The sequence below is a fragment of the Sceloporus occidentalis genome, unplaced genomic scaffold, assembly GCF_023333645.1.
Source record: "Sceloporus occidentalis isolate IW3139 unplaced genomic scaffold, rSceOcc1.0.p SCAF_4, whole genome shotgun sequence".
Classification (NCBI taxonomy): domain Eukaryota; kingdom Metazoa; phylum Chordata; class Lepidosauria; order Squamata; family Phrynosomatidae; genus Sceloporus; species Sceloporus occidentalis.
In genome coordinates, this window is record NW_028316984.1 from 38,731,082 (window position 1) to 38,748,335 (window position 17,254).

Below are 17,254 nucleotides of genomic sequence, written 5' to 3' on the forward strand. Positions count from 1 at the left end.
ATTACATTTACATGGGTTCTTTTTTTCTACAGCACACTGGGCCTCTGTTTTTATAAATATTAATTAATATTTATAATTAATAGGCACTATGTTCAGACAGCTGTGGTATATGGTTTCTCTAAACAGAATTAATTCTCTTAATCTTACAGATCCACCACCAACAATACAGTACATAATCACTTCCATAATAACATATTTGGTTTTCAATACCTAATTAGAGTGCCTGAAATTGGCAAAATACTATGGCTAGCCTATAATAACCAATTCCCTGTGATGTCCCATTGTGGGCCAGTCAGTCTTGCAACCCTTGGCAACTATTCACACCTGTACTACAGAGACACAGTACCCAAAGGCTTGCCCCCGGAGGCAGATCACTAGTTACTCTTCTCATGAGCTGCTGCTTCTGTGGGTTTGTTTCCTTCCAAACTGAAGTCACACTTTGCACAATTATGCCTGCTCCCTATTCCCAATGAAATGAGTGGGTCAAGCTTCCCCTATGAATAGTTTTTCTAGTTCTTATTTATTCTAAACATTGATGTTTGAGGGTATTGCCATGAAGTGTGTTCTACCAAAAGTTTGGAAAATGTTACTATTCTGTTGAACTCTCGCAGAGCAAGGTGGAAGTGGGAACTGCTTTCTTGTATACCACTGCTGATGTTGTTGGTTTTTATTATGACAACAAAAGTACAGTTCAACACTTACATAAAGACTGGGCTGATTGAATAACTATTTGTAAAATGCACACAACAAAATCCCTACAGGATTTTTTTCTTTCTCTACACTGCTTTTCGTGGGAATGGTTTAGTATGGAAAAGTGACAAGGGAAAAGAAAGTGCTTATCCATTTCCCTCCTTCAAATTGCACATCTTCCCCTTCAGTGTGTTTGCAAGCAAAAAGACATGCTTAAATGCTGCTCTGGAGTTTATCACACGGGAGGATTTTCTCTTAATTTCAAATGAAAAGAAAGTGGAGCCAGAATGCATTCACGTGAATTCACTAGTTCAGCGAATTTACGTGAATTCGAATTGCGTGCGAACTGACTTCCCATTGCCCAAAATTGCGTGTGGTAGTCTATCACACAATAACGTTAAACCCCATGATTGTGTTCAGACTGACTTCCCATTGCCCGAAATTGCGTGTGTTAGTCTATCACGCAATAACGTTAAACCCCATGATTGCATTCGGATTGTCATTGGATTATACTTCCAATTTCCCTTGTCTGATAAACTCCCCCCTCCCCCTCTCTGTATAGCTTAGACTAGAGGAGAAGTAAAGAGTTCAACATGCCCCTCCCAATGCTTTGCTGTTCTGCATCAACCCTGCTCAAAGCAGATCTTACCTCAAAATAAAAGACAGTTGAGCTTTATGATATCTGTTTGGTTTAACACTTACTCAGACATACATTTCTCAGATTCAGGCTCAAACCAATATGTACTCAGTCCCTGAGTGTTTCAGAAACTGGAGCTAGTGGAAAATGCAGTGACTAGATTGTTACCTGGTGTCTGCTTTAGTTTCCATATATTTACAGTCTTATGTCAACTCTTCAGACTTTCAGTTTGCTTCAGAGTGCAGTTCAATGTCGGTTATGATTTACAAAGCTTTAAAAGGCTTGCAGTTAGGATATCTGAAAAACTACCTTCTCCTATATGGACAGGCCCAGAAACTGAGATACTCAATGGAGACTGTTCATTCCCTGTCCTCCTACAAAGAGGCTTTGTTGAAAGTACACTGGAAAAACCACCTCTGATGATTCTTTGCCTAAGAAAACCTATGAAATTCATGGCGATGCTATACGTTAACAGGCAACTTGAAAGCAAGCACTCACACAACTGGTCTTTCTCTGTAGCAGCACTTTAGTTGTGGAATTCATCCCAAGGGAAGGGTCCATCTCATTTGTGCTTCCAGTGTTCCCAAGACTGCATTTTTGTTCCTTTGGCTTTGGATCTTACAACCAGGGGTAGCCTTTGGTACTCTTTTAATTTTATGTGTGCATTTTGAAGCTGATTTTTAAAAGATTGCTTCAATTTTTTAAAAAAAGAAAATTATTTTCCTCTCTTAAGCATCCCCTTGGAGGGATTGGTAGCCTAGGAGGTGCTAAATAAATATTTAAATAAATAAACTTCCCTGTGTCCATGCCAACACTGAATGAAGACTGTGGGGGAGGGAATCTCAGATTAGGAACATTGGAAACTGTCTTATACCAGCTAGACAATAGTTAGTCTCCAGTTAGATCAGCTACAGTTTCTTCATGATTTTTCAGCTCTTCTCCACAGTCAAATGTCTTGCTACCTGGGCTTTTTAACTGGAGACACCACAATCTGAATCTGGGACCTTCTATATGCAAATCATGTGCCTCCCCCTCAAGAAATGAAACTGAGACTATTCTATTGAGATCATTTAACAGATCATCCCTGGGACTCATCCTAGGACTTTTTAAATGCAAAATAGGTCCTCTGTCAGTAACCTAAAATCTTTTACCATTTAATGCTATTAAGACTTTTAAAAAGTGTTTAATCGTGATTTAGAATAACTGGATTGAACAGGGCTGAAGTGAAATAGATAACACGGTCCACAGGATGGTCCACTGCCTTCTGGAGTACCCCACCCTGGGCCCCTGCCACCTCTACAGTTACTCACTCTCTCACTCTCTCTCACACACAAAAGTGTGTTCTCATTTAGCCTTTCCCTTTTTACAACAAGGTACACACATCCTGTATGCCTTCTTTGTATGTGTATGTGCCTTTAAGTCATCTGTTGATGTATGGTGACCCATTAATTTCACAGGGTTTTCTTTAGAAGCAAATTAATACTTCCAGAAGCCCCTTAGAAGTGTTATTTTAGAACTGCTTGTTCTAAAATAAAAGTACTGTCTTTAGAGGACAATAGTGTTCCTGCCCCCACTTTTATTAGTGAGAGAAGTAGAAGACCCTTGAGGAGCTTGGGGAATAAAGAGGGTACAGCCTCTGATGATTTTAGGAGGTCAATCTGATCCTAAAGTCACAAACCACACAGACACAGACACAGACACAGACACAGACACAGACACACACACACACACACACACACACACACCCCTCCTTAACTGGCAATAGCCATCAATATTAGATAGGGTTTTCCAAAGAGATCAGTGAGAGTCAGATCAGTGTAATGGTGTGGATGTTGGCTTAGATCTCCAGGAAACCAGAATTTGAATCCCTCCAAGCCCTGGATACCCATTGGGTGATGAGCAAACCAGTCTCTCTTAGGGGACTAAACAGATCGCCCCTCTGGAGCGGCCTGCTGCCACTCCTTTCAGCACCAGATTGGGGCAGCAGCAACTACATGCTGTGGCCTCGATCCAGCCTTTCCTCAACCCTAAAAGAAACAATAGAATGCTGCTTGTCTTTGCACTGGCGAGAAGGTGCCTTTGCTGCTGTGGACGCAGTGCCAAAGGAGTGCCGTGATGCCTCTCTCCATGTAGTTGGGCGTATGGCATGACAGCAGCATTGGGGCATGCATCATCTGGATGCTACACCCCCCACACACACACTTTGCCCCGAGGCTGGCATATAATGCCGGTCTGTACAGCCTTTCAGACTCAGAAGGCAGCAATGGCAAACTTCCGCTGAACAAATCTTGCCAAGAAAACTCTAGGATGGGGTCACCATAAGTCAACTTGAAGCTACATAACAAGAACAAGCTTTGGTGGAAAAAACCTAGCCTTTGGGGGCATCTTCAAGAGCAACAAGTCTTTAGGATACCAACAGACATAGGAAGCAGTATAGAAATTGATTCAATCACAGTAAAAAGACAATAGCTGGGTTATTTGGACTGTGATCAGACAGAGTTCTTTCACCAGATGTCAGAATGGACCCAAAAATAAGGCAAAGTGAAATCAGTGATCAGAAAGACCCATATTTAAGAGCTTTTTGTTTTGGCTGCACATTATGTCTGTCAGACGCAAACACTGACATGGGAAGTTACCCTCAGTAAAATAGGTGTCAGCTGTGAAAATATTGTTTTAATTACCTGCTTGAATATGAATAGCAGCATCGGTTCTTCTGTTCTTTATATCCTTGAACTTCCTGCGTGCATCATATCCTCTCCAGGCTAAAAATACAAAGCCATGTGTTGTGAATTATATTCAGTTAAAGGAAAGGCTACAGAGTCAGAAATGTGTACCACAGTTTGAGCCACACCACTGTTACACATCCCACCCAAGTACTATCTCTCCAGTTCAGCGTCTATCAAACACAAGCCAGGGCCAAAATTTGGGGAACACGATTCCTAAACTTCAAACAGTTTCTTCTATCTTCTTTCACATTGTGTGCTCTTTGGATTAGGTTTGCCACCTCCCTCATGGGGAAAAGAAACCATGGTTGTTGCTCGTTTGCATGGATTTAGCGGTTTGCATATATACAAATAATTCTGAACACCCTACCCACATTGCATCATTAAAAGATAGACAGCTTAGGGACAAAGGTGTAGTGCCACCAAACCACACAAAACACATCGTTTCAATATCAGAAACAGGTCAACTCTATTCTGAGGCAACAAGGGGCAGGGCAACTCCCATGTCAGTACTATTTCATATGTTCTCTAATATACTTCCAGTCTATGCACTGAGCCCTGAACTTGACCCACATCTGTCTGCACTACACTTTAGCTCAAATGTGGTGTTCATGTGATGAAAAGTATGCAGGAGCACTCTGAGTTGTAGTGGGCTGCTCTGTTCCTGTTTAAGCAGGAATGCTTTTGCCTCCAAAACATTATTTCCATCTTCAGATGAAGCAAGAAGAGGACAAATGTGCAATGCTGAGGCAGGCTAAGATAGGATTGGCTAGCAGATGCTCTGCAACCCAGCCCTCCCTCTCATTAGTTAGGAAGAGATGCAAGGCCTTGCTCATTGCTTTCAACCCCTACAGTGCAAAGGGAGAGTCATCTCTGGAGGGAGTGGCAGTTAAGGAAGAGAGAGATGCCTCCCAGATCAGAAGAAGCTCCTCATGTGCTGTTTTTGTCCTACATTTGGGGAATGTTGCTGTCTGAAATGAAAGACAAGATAGTTCACATTCCATGTAGGACAGCAATTGTTGGCAAGTAAGAGGCTTCAACTTCTGCCCACCAGCATCTCCCACCTCAGATGATCACCTCATTCTGGCTTGTGGAAGGACCAACCCTACTCAGATTGTACCACTTATTAATATTAACCAGGAAAAGAGTGATATACTTTTCTAATAGCATCTCCACAAGTATCAATCAGGAAATAAAAGATTCCCCAGACTCCTCCCTGGTGTCTCTTTCACGCAGACAGAATATCTTGCATACCATTCTAGGCTATAAGTTAAAGTTGTGCTCTCTCTCATGCTCTACAGATCCACATGCTTGATCACAGAATCAGCAGACATAGTATGTTATATAATGGAACCATACAGAAGCTCTCAATGAACATTTTAAGCCTCATCTATCAACTAGGTTGGGTACACTTTGGATTTCTGTTTTTTCCCTGCTCTAGAATGTTAATTAAACCAAACTTAATATATAGGCCTAGGTTGATACCATAATACTATTTATGTAATTTTGGGGCCAATTAGACTTAACCAACACTATTTTGCCTTCAAAAGAGAATATGAAGTTCTAGTTATGAGCCTAACAGATACCGAAACCATTTGGGATGCAGATGTGCATATTTTTTAATTCTTTAAAAAGTCAATTTTTACATTGCTTCATAGCCTCATGGAGACATTTTACAACTCTGTTTATTTACAGGCAAAACCTATAAAAATGTGCAGGCAAAGACACTAGCAATTACAAAACTGATACATTAGAAATTATTCCATGTAACACTGGTACTAGTTATCCCAACAGAAAGAGCTTGCCACATGTTATTTTGGATTCTATATCCAGCTATTAAGAGAATGGATAGGCAATTTGTTTGCAGTTTCAAAAGCTGGAGGGGAACTCAGAATTCCTTACCTGTTTGAATGGCAATGGCACTGTTTCTTCTTTTCTCTTTGAGTTTCTTGTACCGCCGAGCTCCAAGCCACCCTTTGGTATAAGCTTGCATTATGACCACCCGGCCTATAACTTCACGCAGAAACAAGTTCAGCTGTTCAACATGGTAATACTTCAGAAAAACCTGAAATGAAACATTGGCATTAAAGATTATAGCAGAAGTTGGTGCAAGAAAATAATTCCAGAAAGGCGGATGGCAAAAAGGGCAATGTAGGTTGAACATTTGGGCTAAATTTCAAAGAATGGCAGTATGTTGCTTTGCACATGAATGTTTAATATAGTAGTATTATTTTTAGTCATGAGGACTGCACTATTCCCTGGTAGAGCCTGAATGAGCTCCTTTTGGGACTATTACCCTTAAAATTCCACAGCCAACATAGTCAGTGACTGCCATATCCCAAGCTTTTACAGCTAGCCCAAACTCTCTCACTAAAGCAAGAAGCAAAACACCAACCTTCTCCATCACCACACTTCAGTGAGTGTGACCTCTCCACCCCAGTACAAAAAGTGAAGGCAATAGCTTGTGCCTGCCCTGCAATCTGAGAAGGAGATGAAGGATGAGGTGGCAGCTCATATCTTCCCCCAAATTCCCCAAGAAAGCCATCATAGTGATAGCACCCATGCACAGACATCATTAAAAGGTGAAGGACACATCATTGCAATGTATGACTCCACCTGCCCACTGAGACACTGTGCCCCTACAATGCACCTGCCTGCATGCAAAGGAAGAGATGGTGCCAACAGAAAAGATGGTGAATGTGATGACAGCACCCCTGAAGGAGGAGGCAGAAGTAGCTGTCAGCCTTAGTCCCCACGCTGCCAAATGCCAGCTCTGAAGAGCTGTGCAAGAGCAGAAGGGGCTGATCTCCAGACAAGCAAGGATCTGATGAGGACAGGGGAAGGAGCAGAACACTAACCAGTGTCCCACCACCCAAGGAAATCCCGGAGGCTATTGGTGAACTGGTCCTGAAATCATTGCTCACAAGATCCATTCATAATTAGGTTTGACAAACAGATCCCACACTTGCCAACATAGAAAATCCTTCTCTTTCTCAGCCTAGAGTCCATCACTTCCCCACCCAATGATATAATTGAAAGAATAATTGCATCCAACTGTCTCTCCTAAGTGGCCCCTAAATCCTCTGAGGCCTTTGTACTAGCCAGCTGTGAGGGTATCTCCTGAAAATCCTGTGGTAGCAGCAAAATAGTTCCTTAGTATCTAGCTAAGAATAGCTGGCTTTGTTCCTCCTTCCACTACCCCATGTGGGGAACAGAAAAAGGAGCAAAGCCAGAAGGAGAATCAGTACTATCTTCAATATGTGATTGGAGATAACAGGGATTTCTTTCAGGGTAGGCCTGGGTTGAGGCATTTCTACAGGCCAGATTGGTTCTATGGGATGGCAATTCCTCTCTACAAACTGGTCATTTATCACAATGGACAAACAAACAAGGGGCTAGCTTGGTGACTACATGCTTGAGTGTTAGACTAGAACTCTGTAAGACCAGGCTTCAAATTCCTGCTCAACCCTGGAAACAAACTGGGTGACCTTGAGCAAGTCACAATCTCTCCGCCTCAGAGAAAGGCAGTAGGAAGCCTTCTCTGAATAAATCTTGCCATAAATCAGATTTGTGGCACATAGCAACAAAATATAACCCACTATGTAAACTAGATGGCAGATAGGAAAATTGCACTACTGAATATTCTACCACAATAAAATAGCTCTTTGCAACAAAATTACTAGTCCTAGTCCTAGTCAGCATTAAAACCACAGTAGGATGGTCCAGCCATCTCAGTGGCATGCTATACCTCTACATGATGGTAACACTCTGGTGAATGTCAAATTAGGGAGAATGACTGTTGTGCTGTGTATATAATTAACAGATATAACCAGAAGGTCTTGGACATTAACCTTCAAAATAGGAAGCAACTCAAAGATAAGAGGATTGCTTAAAAGGAAGACAAAAGCAGAGTCAGAAGATTCTTTGGAAGCTATTTAAAACCCCAGTGAGAGAAGCCACAGGCACAGCTTAAATGATTTTAGAAGGGGATTAGACAAATTCACCATGGGCTCAGTGGGTATTGATCATTATAGTCACATGGAGCTCCTTGTTTAGGAGTATTCTTTTCAATCAGAGCTCAGAAAAAATACTTGTCTGGACTACAATTCTGGCTGGAAGAGTCTAACAACTATAGTCCAAAAAAGCAACCTTTCTAAACTCTGTTGTGGTTTCTGGCCAGGCGGCAGGGGGAAGAAACAGTATGGGAAAGCTTTTTGTCCCCATGCCCTGCTTCCTTGAGGCCTCTGATTCAACATGGTAGGAAACAGGATGTTGGACTGGATGGACCTTCAGACAAATCAAATTGGAGCCTCTTGTTTTCATGAGGAGACATCATTTTCACAGTTAGGGAGCAACCAAGCATGCATGGTGTCCACCTCCCCACCCCCCTCAAATCTATTGTCTGGCATTTGTTGTTAGCTGCCCTCAAGCCATCCTCAACTCATGATGAACCTGTGGATAAGATATCTCCAAGACCACCTGTCCTCAGCCTTTCTGCTCAGGGCCTGCAGTCTCAGGCCCATGTCCCCTCTGATTGAATCTATCCACCTAGCATGCAGTCTTCCTCTCTTTCTGCTGCTTTCCACTTTTCCTAACATCATCTTTTGTAATGATTCATTTTTCTTCTTGACAAAAGCCTCAATTTAGTCACCTCAGCTTCCAGGGAGAGTTTAAGCTCGATCTGTTCTAGAACCCATTTGTTTCTCTTCTTGGCCATCCATGGAATTCTCAATACTCTTCTCCAGCAGTATATCTCAAATAAGTTGATTTTCTTCCTAATGTTTTTTTTTAACTCTCCAGCTCTTGATCCTGTACATGGTGATGGGAAATACAATGGTTTGGATGATCCTCATGTTAGTGTTCTTTATATATCTTTGCATTTTATGATCTTGTCTAGTTCTTTCACAGTGGCCCTTGCCAATCCTAGTCTTCTTCTTGACTGCAGTCCATTCTGGTCTATATTTGAACCAAGTTATGGGGACTCTTTGACTGTTTCAGTTTTCTCATTGTCTAGGATTAATTCTTGTAGAACTGCTGTGGTATTTTTTTTATTTTGGATGTTCAGCATTAACCCAGCCTTGGTACTTTCTTCCTTGACCTTTTTCAGTAATTGCTCCAGGTCTTACTTTGTTTCTGCGAGTAGCATTGTGTCATCCACATATCTTAGCTTGTTAATGTTCCTTCCTCCTATCTTCACTCCTTTTGCCTCTGAGTCCATGCCCATTCTGCATAGAATATTTTTTGCATTTAGACTGAATAAATAGGGTGATGGTATGTAGCCTTGCCTGATACCTTTGCTGATTGGGAACCATTCTGTTTCTCTGTATTCTGTTCTGATGGCTGCCACTTGTCTTCAGTATAGGTTACACATAAGGACAATCAGATGTTGTGGCACTCCCATGTCTCTAAACACAAGTCATAACTTTCCATTATCTATGCAATTGAAGGGTTTTCTGTAGTCAATAAGGCACATGCAGATTTTCTTTTGGAATTCCCTAGTGCACTCCAATATATGTTTACAATATGATCCCTAGTGCATCTTCCTTTCCTGAATTCAGCTTATACCTCAAGAATGTCTCACTCAATATATGGCAGCATTCTTATCAGCAAAACTTTGAGCATGACTTTACTTGCATGAGAAATAGTGCATGGTTCTGTAATTACTGAAATATTTTATATCTCCTTGTCTGTGGATGGGGATGTGTATGAGTCACTTCCAGTCTATGGGCCAGTGCTTTGTTTTCCACATTTATTGACAGATTTTAGTTAAAACTAAGCTTGACTCCTTTCTGTGGGTTGTAGTAGTTCTATTGGTATAATATCTGTTCCTGATGATGTATTCTTTCCAATTGCTTTGAGTGCAGCTTTTACTTCACAAAATTTGGGGTTCATTTTCATAGGTTTTTCTTTGCATGTGTCATTCTACTTTTCAAATTTTTAAAAATTTCAACATGGTTGTGTATTGTGTTCCTTTTCTGATCGTGGAGCATTCCCACCCTTGGTTTAAGTTTCTTTTTGAATCTTGGATCTTGTGGAAGAGGTCTCTTTTTCTTCCTTTTTATTATTGACATATATTTCTCTGCACTAATTGTTGTGCTACATTATTCTTTCCCTTGCATGTTTGTACTATATCATAGATATCATGCAGATGTTCTGATGGGTACATGGTACAGTTTGTACCAGAGCTGGTCTAAGGCATTTTGCTGCCTGTAACAAATTGTGCCCACTCACTCCACACATACACATACGCACCAAGGAAAGGCACCTTACAACTTAGGCCAGTCAAAGATGATCTCTCACTTCCTGGCTATAAAAATATAACATAAATAAGCTTAATAACTAACTATATGCTGCCTTTTCATGACAGTCAGAGTCTGCTGCCTGAGGCATCCACCTCATTACGCCTTATAGAAAGCTCAGTCCTGCAGTGCTGTGTTTTACTAGATACTTGTCCATGAAAGATAATCATTTGTTGAAAAATATTCTCCTCTTTTCTTATCAATTCCTCCCTGCACATAGAAAAGTAGTAGGTTAGGGAGAAGGCCAGGCTAGGGAACCTCTTCCTGAGGTACTTGAGTGCTTGTCTCCCTCCCAGCCCCCATGCTGGAACTCATTAAAATATTATTTTCTTGCATAGCATTTGAGATTGTATAATACCATCAGAGCTGGGCAACATTTCAAGATCACTCTTCAAATTAGCCCTTAACTTTGACATGAAGTTCCCTCTGAGAATACTAACTGGCTCTCTGTTTTAAATACTGATCCTCATTCCACATTACCAGTCTCTTGCTGGAATGCCCCTTGTTTCAAAGGCAGCTGCCCCAGAAAATGCCTTGCCTCTCAAAAATCTATAATAAAAGGAACAGGAAGTGGAATTCCTCAAGTCTGGTATGGCCCCAAATGATCTGAGAGACCACAACATAAAAGTTTTTGTGCAAAGGGCTATGTCTACATCTTCTCAAAGGCAATGCTGGTGGCTGGCAAGGGAATAGCTTCTCAAATTGTGGGAATCTGTTTTCTGAGAAGAATTAGTCAGCTTTCCAACCCAGAATGGTTTTCTACAGATTATCTGCCCTCTCCAATACACGCACATTTCACCTTCTTTACAGTTAGATATTGCATATTACAGGGTTGGCATATTGATGGTACCTGTTCATGCTCTGAGAGATGTGGAACAGAATTCATCTTACCTTTGTTTTACCAAGAGCCCACTTGTCTAACTTGGCTTTTTGTAGAATAGCAATGCAGCTTTCTTTGCTAGGAAGAGGTGTCTCATGAGCCTTGAAAGCAATGTAATAATACCTTTAGAAACAGAAGAGACAGGAAAAGTGCAGGTTAGGATAAACTAATCTGTCTGTTATTGTACAGAATTAGGATGCAGTTTTAGAAAGTCCTGCAGGTTTTCTAGGCTATAACTTTGTGGTCAAGAAGCTGGAGAAAAGGCACTATCTAAATTGTCTTACACATTCTCTTCCTGTGCATGCCAAGTGTGGTTGGATGCATTTGCTGCCACACACAAGGCTTGCCTCAAGCAAGGTTTAAGAAGCATGTGGAAGCCTTTATAAATGACCAGCTTGGTTGGAAGCATTGGCGGGATACATACCGCCATTTAGTACGTATAGAATACGTACTAGGGTTAGGAAGGGGCGGTGCTTCCGCACCCCCCTAACCCTAGTACGTATCCTATACGTACAAGATGGCGGCGCCCCTTCCACATGGGCGCCGCCATCTTTGCGTATCGGACGCTGAGCGTCCGTACGCGTCGCGCCGCTTGTGATGTAGCGAGCGCGCCCCTGGCGCCTCGCTACGTCGCAAACGCGACGGTAAAAGAAGCTCCATTTTGGAGCTTCTTTTTCGGTCCGCGCGGGAGTCGGGCTGTCTGAAGGCTCCGGCTCCCCCGCGGACCTACTGGCGGCGGCGGCAGACCGCCGCAAAGCGGCGGTCTGTACCCCGCCATTGAGATCTCCCATTCATGAATTTCAGATGCTACTTCATTACGTATTCAGTCTGAAGGATGAGGGTAGTAGCTGGTGGGCAGGGGCAAACAGGCTAATAAAACAGTCTCACCTAGTTTTGAAATGAGCTGTCCAAACAACATACAGGATGATTAAGGTCAATTTTTGGACTTTTCATTGCCTCAGGGCTTTAATCCAGAGGGAAAATGTGGGAATTTGTCCTGGGTTTGAGCAGGAAATTTAGATATATGCATACATGTATGGTCTGTGCTCCATAGCAACATTGGTGAGAGCTACATTGGTGGTGGTGGGAGGAGTTCAGAAACACATACATTTACATGCATAGGAGGGGAGAGGGGGAAAAACCCCCTGCACATATGAGATTTATCAGACCATTGCACATTTGAAAGAATTGTGTTAACAGTTCTCCCAAACTTGCCTTAGTTTGTGTAGACAAACCTGCATTCGCTGTGGATCAGGGCACCCCAAAGGTAAGTTGAATACTTTCAGTGTAAACATGCCCCAAAATAGCTCGAAGGGAACCAGAAAGTTGTTCTAGATGTAGACTCTGACTTTTGCCAGGCAAGCTCAAACCTATGCTCAAACATGAAGCACCCAGGTTCAGTCCACCCCATAAAGGCCCGGTACACATGGGCGGTAAAATGCCACCCTTCATAGCTGTACAGCTGTGCATCAGCATCCACATGTGGCAGCACAGATGCGCACTCAAAAAGGAGCCACTCTAGGCAGCTCCTTTTTTGTACTGTCATAAGGGCTGCAACACAGTCCTATGACGCTGGTTCACTATGGCTAGGTGCATCTGGACGCCCAGCCCTATCAAGCCCTAATATCACCACAACATGCCCATCTGTACCGGGCCAAAGTCAGTGTCAGGAAGATACAGTGGGGTAGCCCATATACTTTTAAATAACCTTTAAACTTTTAAACTTTTAATTTGTAATAAATAATCTATACACTTGTAAATTCATCTGAGCTCCTTGAAGAAAAGGAGAACAGCCTGCTTGAGAATAGCAAGGGGGAGGAAGGAGAGGAGTGTGGTGGAAATATTCCTTGTTGAAATAAAAAAAGCTATAGAAAGATGGAGTCACCTTTGTCAGCCAGAGAGATGGTTTTTGAAATAAAGGCTTGGAGTTTAGAAAAACTAGAGCAAAGGAATAATGAGTGCGTCTTGACCTGGATGGAAGCTGGCACCAGTAAAAAGACATAACATAAACTACTGAGATAAGGACATTCAGAAGCAAGGTTAGGAGGAAAGCTACTGAATTCCTACAGGAGAGGGTAAGGAGTGATGATGCAGTTTTAATGTATGCATGTATTTCTGTTCTGATTGTAAGAATTCTGTATGTTTAAATTGTAATTAGCCAACCAGGTGTATTGAAGAAGCTTCTTTGTCTTGAATAATATAAAAAGAGCCATTTTGTCTTGTTCGGGGTCTCAGCTTTTGGAACTTGAATTCCACTGAGTTCATTGTTTTCCTTTGTCGACAATTGGAAATAAACTTATGGATTTTCAATTACTAGGTCCTCTTGCCAATCCTATTGCTCTGCCAATCCTAGAAATTTAAGTTTCCTGAAATTTCTGTTACAGAGAAGAATTATGAACACTTGCACCACATAGTTGCCTGAATATTGGGAGGAACTTGTCACACTCACTCAGTAGTGAAAAAGCAGCATGACTGGGGGGGGGGGGGGGGGGCACTGATGAGTTTTGCCCATCAATGAAAAGCAGCACTGCAGGAACAGACCAGCTTCTGGACAAACACTGCTTCATGTAGTAATGTACAGCCACATAATAATAATGCAATAAGGTAGAACTATCCTGGTTTAATTCCACTTTTCAGGCCTGGTGTGATAAAAGTCCTGGGAACTGGTCCAAAATATTTGGGAGCAGGGGTAAAACCTCCCCATCCCTCTTTTAAAACACAATAAATAATGTCCGTTTCTCAACACACTTATCTGTTGATGGTTTTTGAAATAGCTTCTTCTTCAGAGTTAATAAAGCAATGCCCCCAAGCCTTTTCAAGCTATTTTGTCATGAATTTATGATATTTTCTCAAGTGGGGAGAACTTGCTTGCGGCTGAACCCTCCTGCCCCCACCTCCAGATTTCTTCCATCTGTATCCAGTGGTTAATTGTTAGCAGTCTCTGTAGCGCATGCTGACACTGAAAGATGGTTGAGACTCAACCTCTGTCAGCATGTGTCAAGGCTGCAATTAGTTTATAATAAAAATGACTCCCATATCCATCTTCATTACAAAAGGAGGAGAGAATGCAATCATAGGCAAAAGGAAGTTCTGCATCTTTAGACCGGCACTAGAAATTAAGAAGAACTGCAACATTAAAGGCAATTGACTATGTTCATCAAACCATTAAAATGTTCTCTCAATAGGGGCAGTCCTGCATACTTTGGGATTGTATACATCCCAGAAAATTCCCAGCTGCTGTGGGAATTCCCCCCATACACTTGGTCTGTGGGGGTGTGACTTCCTGTAGCCAGGAGACCCCAACTAAAGATCTCTCCCTCTGCAGGATGGCTATACTCATCAGAGAGGGGGACTCCTATAGAAGAGTGCTTCCTTGGAACCAGATTATGATACAGAAGGCAGGGAATGACTTTAGGCAACTCTACCTTGTGAAACTAGATCCCAGGATTTCACAGAATGGAACCGTGACAGTGAAAGTGATTATACAGTTGTCTCGTATAGAAACACCCTTTAATCATATTTGCTTGTGGCAGGGACAACCAGGGCAAGCCCTACCCTTAGGCAAAGGAGGTGAGCACTAGCAGTAAATGGTGGGGTGCAGCATGCTAGCCTCCCAGCTATTCTTCTGAAATGTGCTGTCTGTTCCAGATGTTGAAGACAGAGGTCTGTGTGCTACACAGTCTATCCCTATCCCTAAACTAGTTTTCTGTCTTCAAATGCATCTAAGAACATTGTCATATCACTAGTGCTGTGGTAAGATTCAAGTTTCAGTCTAGTCAACTTCTGTGTATGGCTTAGCTCAGACTCAAATAAGAATTTCATGTACTTTTGGCTAACCAATCTCCCCTACAGGGTCATCCTCAGACAGATTCCTTTATGGCTCATCCCTACTTTTTTCATCCACTGTGTTACTACTACTCATACACACACTGATCTGTAAGGAAGAAACTGAGAGTATGCAAACACATAGCAGAGATCCTGATAGGTGAGGTAATTGGACAGTGGCAAGGATGAACACGGAGGACATAGGAGAAACCACTGGGGCAGCATAAACTATCTCTGACTTCTGCACATGGTGTGGGAAAGGCAATCCTTTTACAAGAACACAACAGAGCATGAGAATTATGCTTTATTATCGAGGAAACGTGCATAGTTAGTGGTTGTTATGTGCCTTTAAGTCATTTCTGATTTAGGGAGACCACAAGGTTGAGAGAAACTCCTAATAGGGTTTTCTGGGGCTGAGAGTGTGTGACTTACCCAAGGTCACCCAGTGGTTTTCCATGGCAAAGCGGGAAATCAAACCCTGATTTCCAGAGTCATAGTCCGACACTCAAAATATACTACACTGGCTCTTTTGCACATGGTTGCCTTCCAATTAAATGTCAAATTTATTTAAGCCATAAAGCCTGCTTCAAGTATGTACAACCAAGGCTTGCTAAAAGTCATCATTTGGCTGTACTGATTATGGGAATGGGGATGAAAATACATCATTTCATAATGATAGCCTTTTAAAATTTAATATTGAGGTGGCTTTATGCTCCATGTCCAGGTATCTACAGTACTTTGTTTTCCATGGCAAAACTTATCAAAATGATAAAGTTAAGAATATTTGAGTCCTACTGACATCAATCAGAGAGTTCAAATACATGTTTAATTCTCTCCACTAAATGAAAGAAACTTAAGCCTGCAAACCTAACACAGGAAGTACAATCCTAAACACATTTGCAGCCTCAAGTCCCAAACAGTGAAACTTATTTTTGTATAAACATGTATAGAATCAAACTCTTCAGTGTTTAACCTGGGGCTTTACCACATCAGCCCCATTCTCACAGCAATCACATGGGGGGTGGGGGGTGGGATGGAAACATACCATATTCAGAGCCTTGATATTACACGTCTTCAAAATTGCATAGTTGCGGTCCAAAACACACTACGGAAATAATCCACTTTGAGGTGCCCTGGCTCAGTGAAGGCTATACATCTCTCAAAACTATAGTTCCCAGAATTCCCTAGCATCGAGCCAGGGCAGTTAAAGTGGTCTCAAACTGGATTATTTCTACAGTGTGTTTTGGACCTGGGGCTGCTGCTGTCATCACAATCTCTTCATGTGTCTCCTTTAACCCCACCTTCCTGTCTCATACCTCATTTTGGTATTTTTGTAAATTATTATTTTTTAACTCACACAACTCCAGAGCTCTGCTATAACACTCAGTAAAAAAAAGTTTCAAAACGAAAAAAATAAAGAAATAGGAAAAAATAAAAGATAATTGGGCTGCTTGGGAATAGTGAGGGGGACAGGGCAGGAGGAGGAGCAACATTTCACCCCATGGGCATTTGTGCTACCAACCACTCATTAACAGGTTTCACCCATCAGTGAAAAGGATGCCCTAACTGGGCTTGGGGGACAGAGTAGCTATGGGTCAGAGGAAGCAGCATGCAGTAAATATTGCCAAAGTTTCTTTGTTTCCAGGGGTAATTACAGATTAAAAGCCACCTTGGACAGAATCTGCCCACAGCGGTGTAAGAGGTGGCCGATTACTTGACTATATTGTTAGCAAATAGTAAAAAAAATTTTTAAAAAATCATCTAATTTCTGGAATGAAATAATTTCTGTTTGTACATATAAGTACAATTTCGATGTCTGCATAGTACATTAAAGATCCTAAATATTTAATAATTTCATGTAGTGATATACAGCTGCAATAAGAAAAGTTCTAGGCCAGTGATGGTGAACCTTTTAGAGGCTGAGTGCCCAAACTGCAACCCAAAACCCACTTATTTATTGCAAAGTGCCATGTCCCTCTGGCTTTCTAGTAACAAACTCTGGCAAACGCTGTGCTGGGGCAACGGCACATGTGCCCACAGAGAGGGCTCTGAGTGCCACCTCTGGCACGCGTGCCATAGGTTCGCCATCACTTTCTAGGCCATCTATCTTACCCGAGTAAAAACACCACTTAAGCTTTGCTTAGAAATGTCACCAGCTGCACAAACCTGCACATATAGCAATTTACAGACTGCAGGGCTG

The 17,254-nt window shown here is 42.0% G+C and overlaps 1 protein-coding gene across 7 annotated transcripts in view; it reads right to left on the reverse strand.

Annotated features, from left to right (window-relative positions):
- The window catches only part of MYO3B (myosin IIIB), a 395,071-nt gene that overhangs the window by 114,436 nt on the left and 263,381 nt on the right, over positions 1–17,254 (reverse strand). For all 7 annotated transcript variants that reach the window (XM_089519779.1, XM_089519780.1, XM_089519778.1 and 4 more), the window contains 3 exons: positions 11,241–11,352; positions 5,953–6,115; positions 4,009–4,089 (listed from right to left, as the gene is read on the reverse strand). In XM_089519779.1, the coding sequence (XP_089375905.1) occupies positions 4,009–4,089; positions 5,953–6,115; positions 11,241–11,352 (356 nt within the window). The remainder of the gene's footprint in view (positions 1–4,008; positions 4,090–5,952; positions 6,116–11,240; positions 11,353–17,254) is intronic.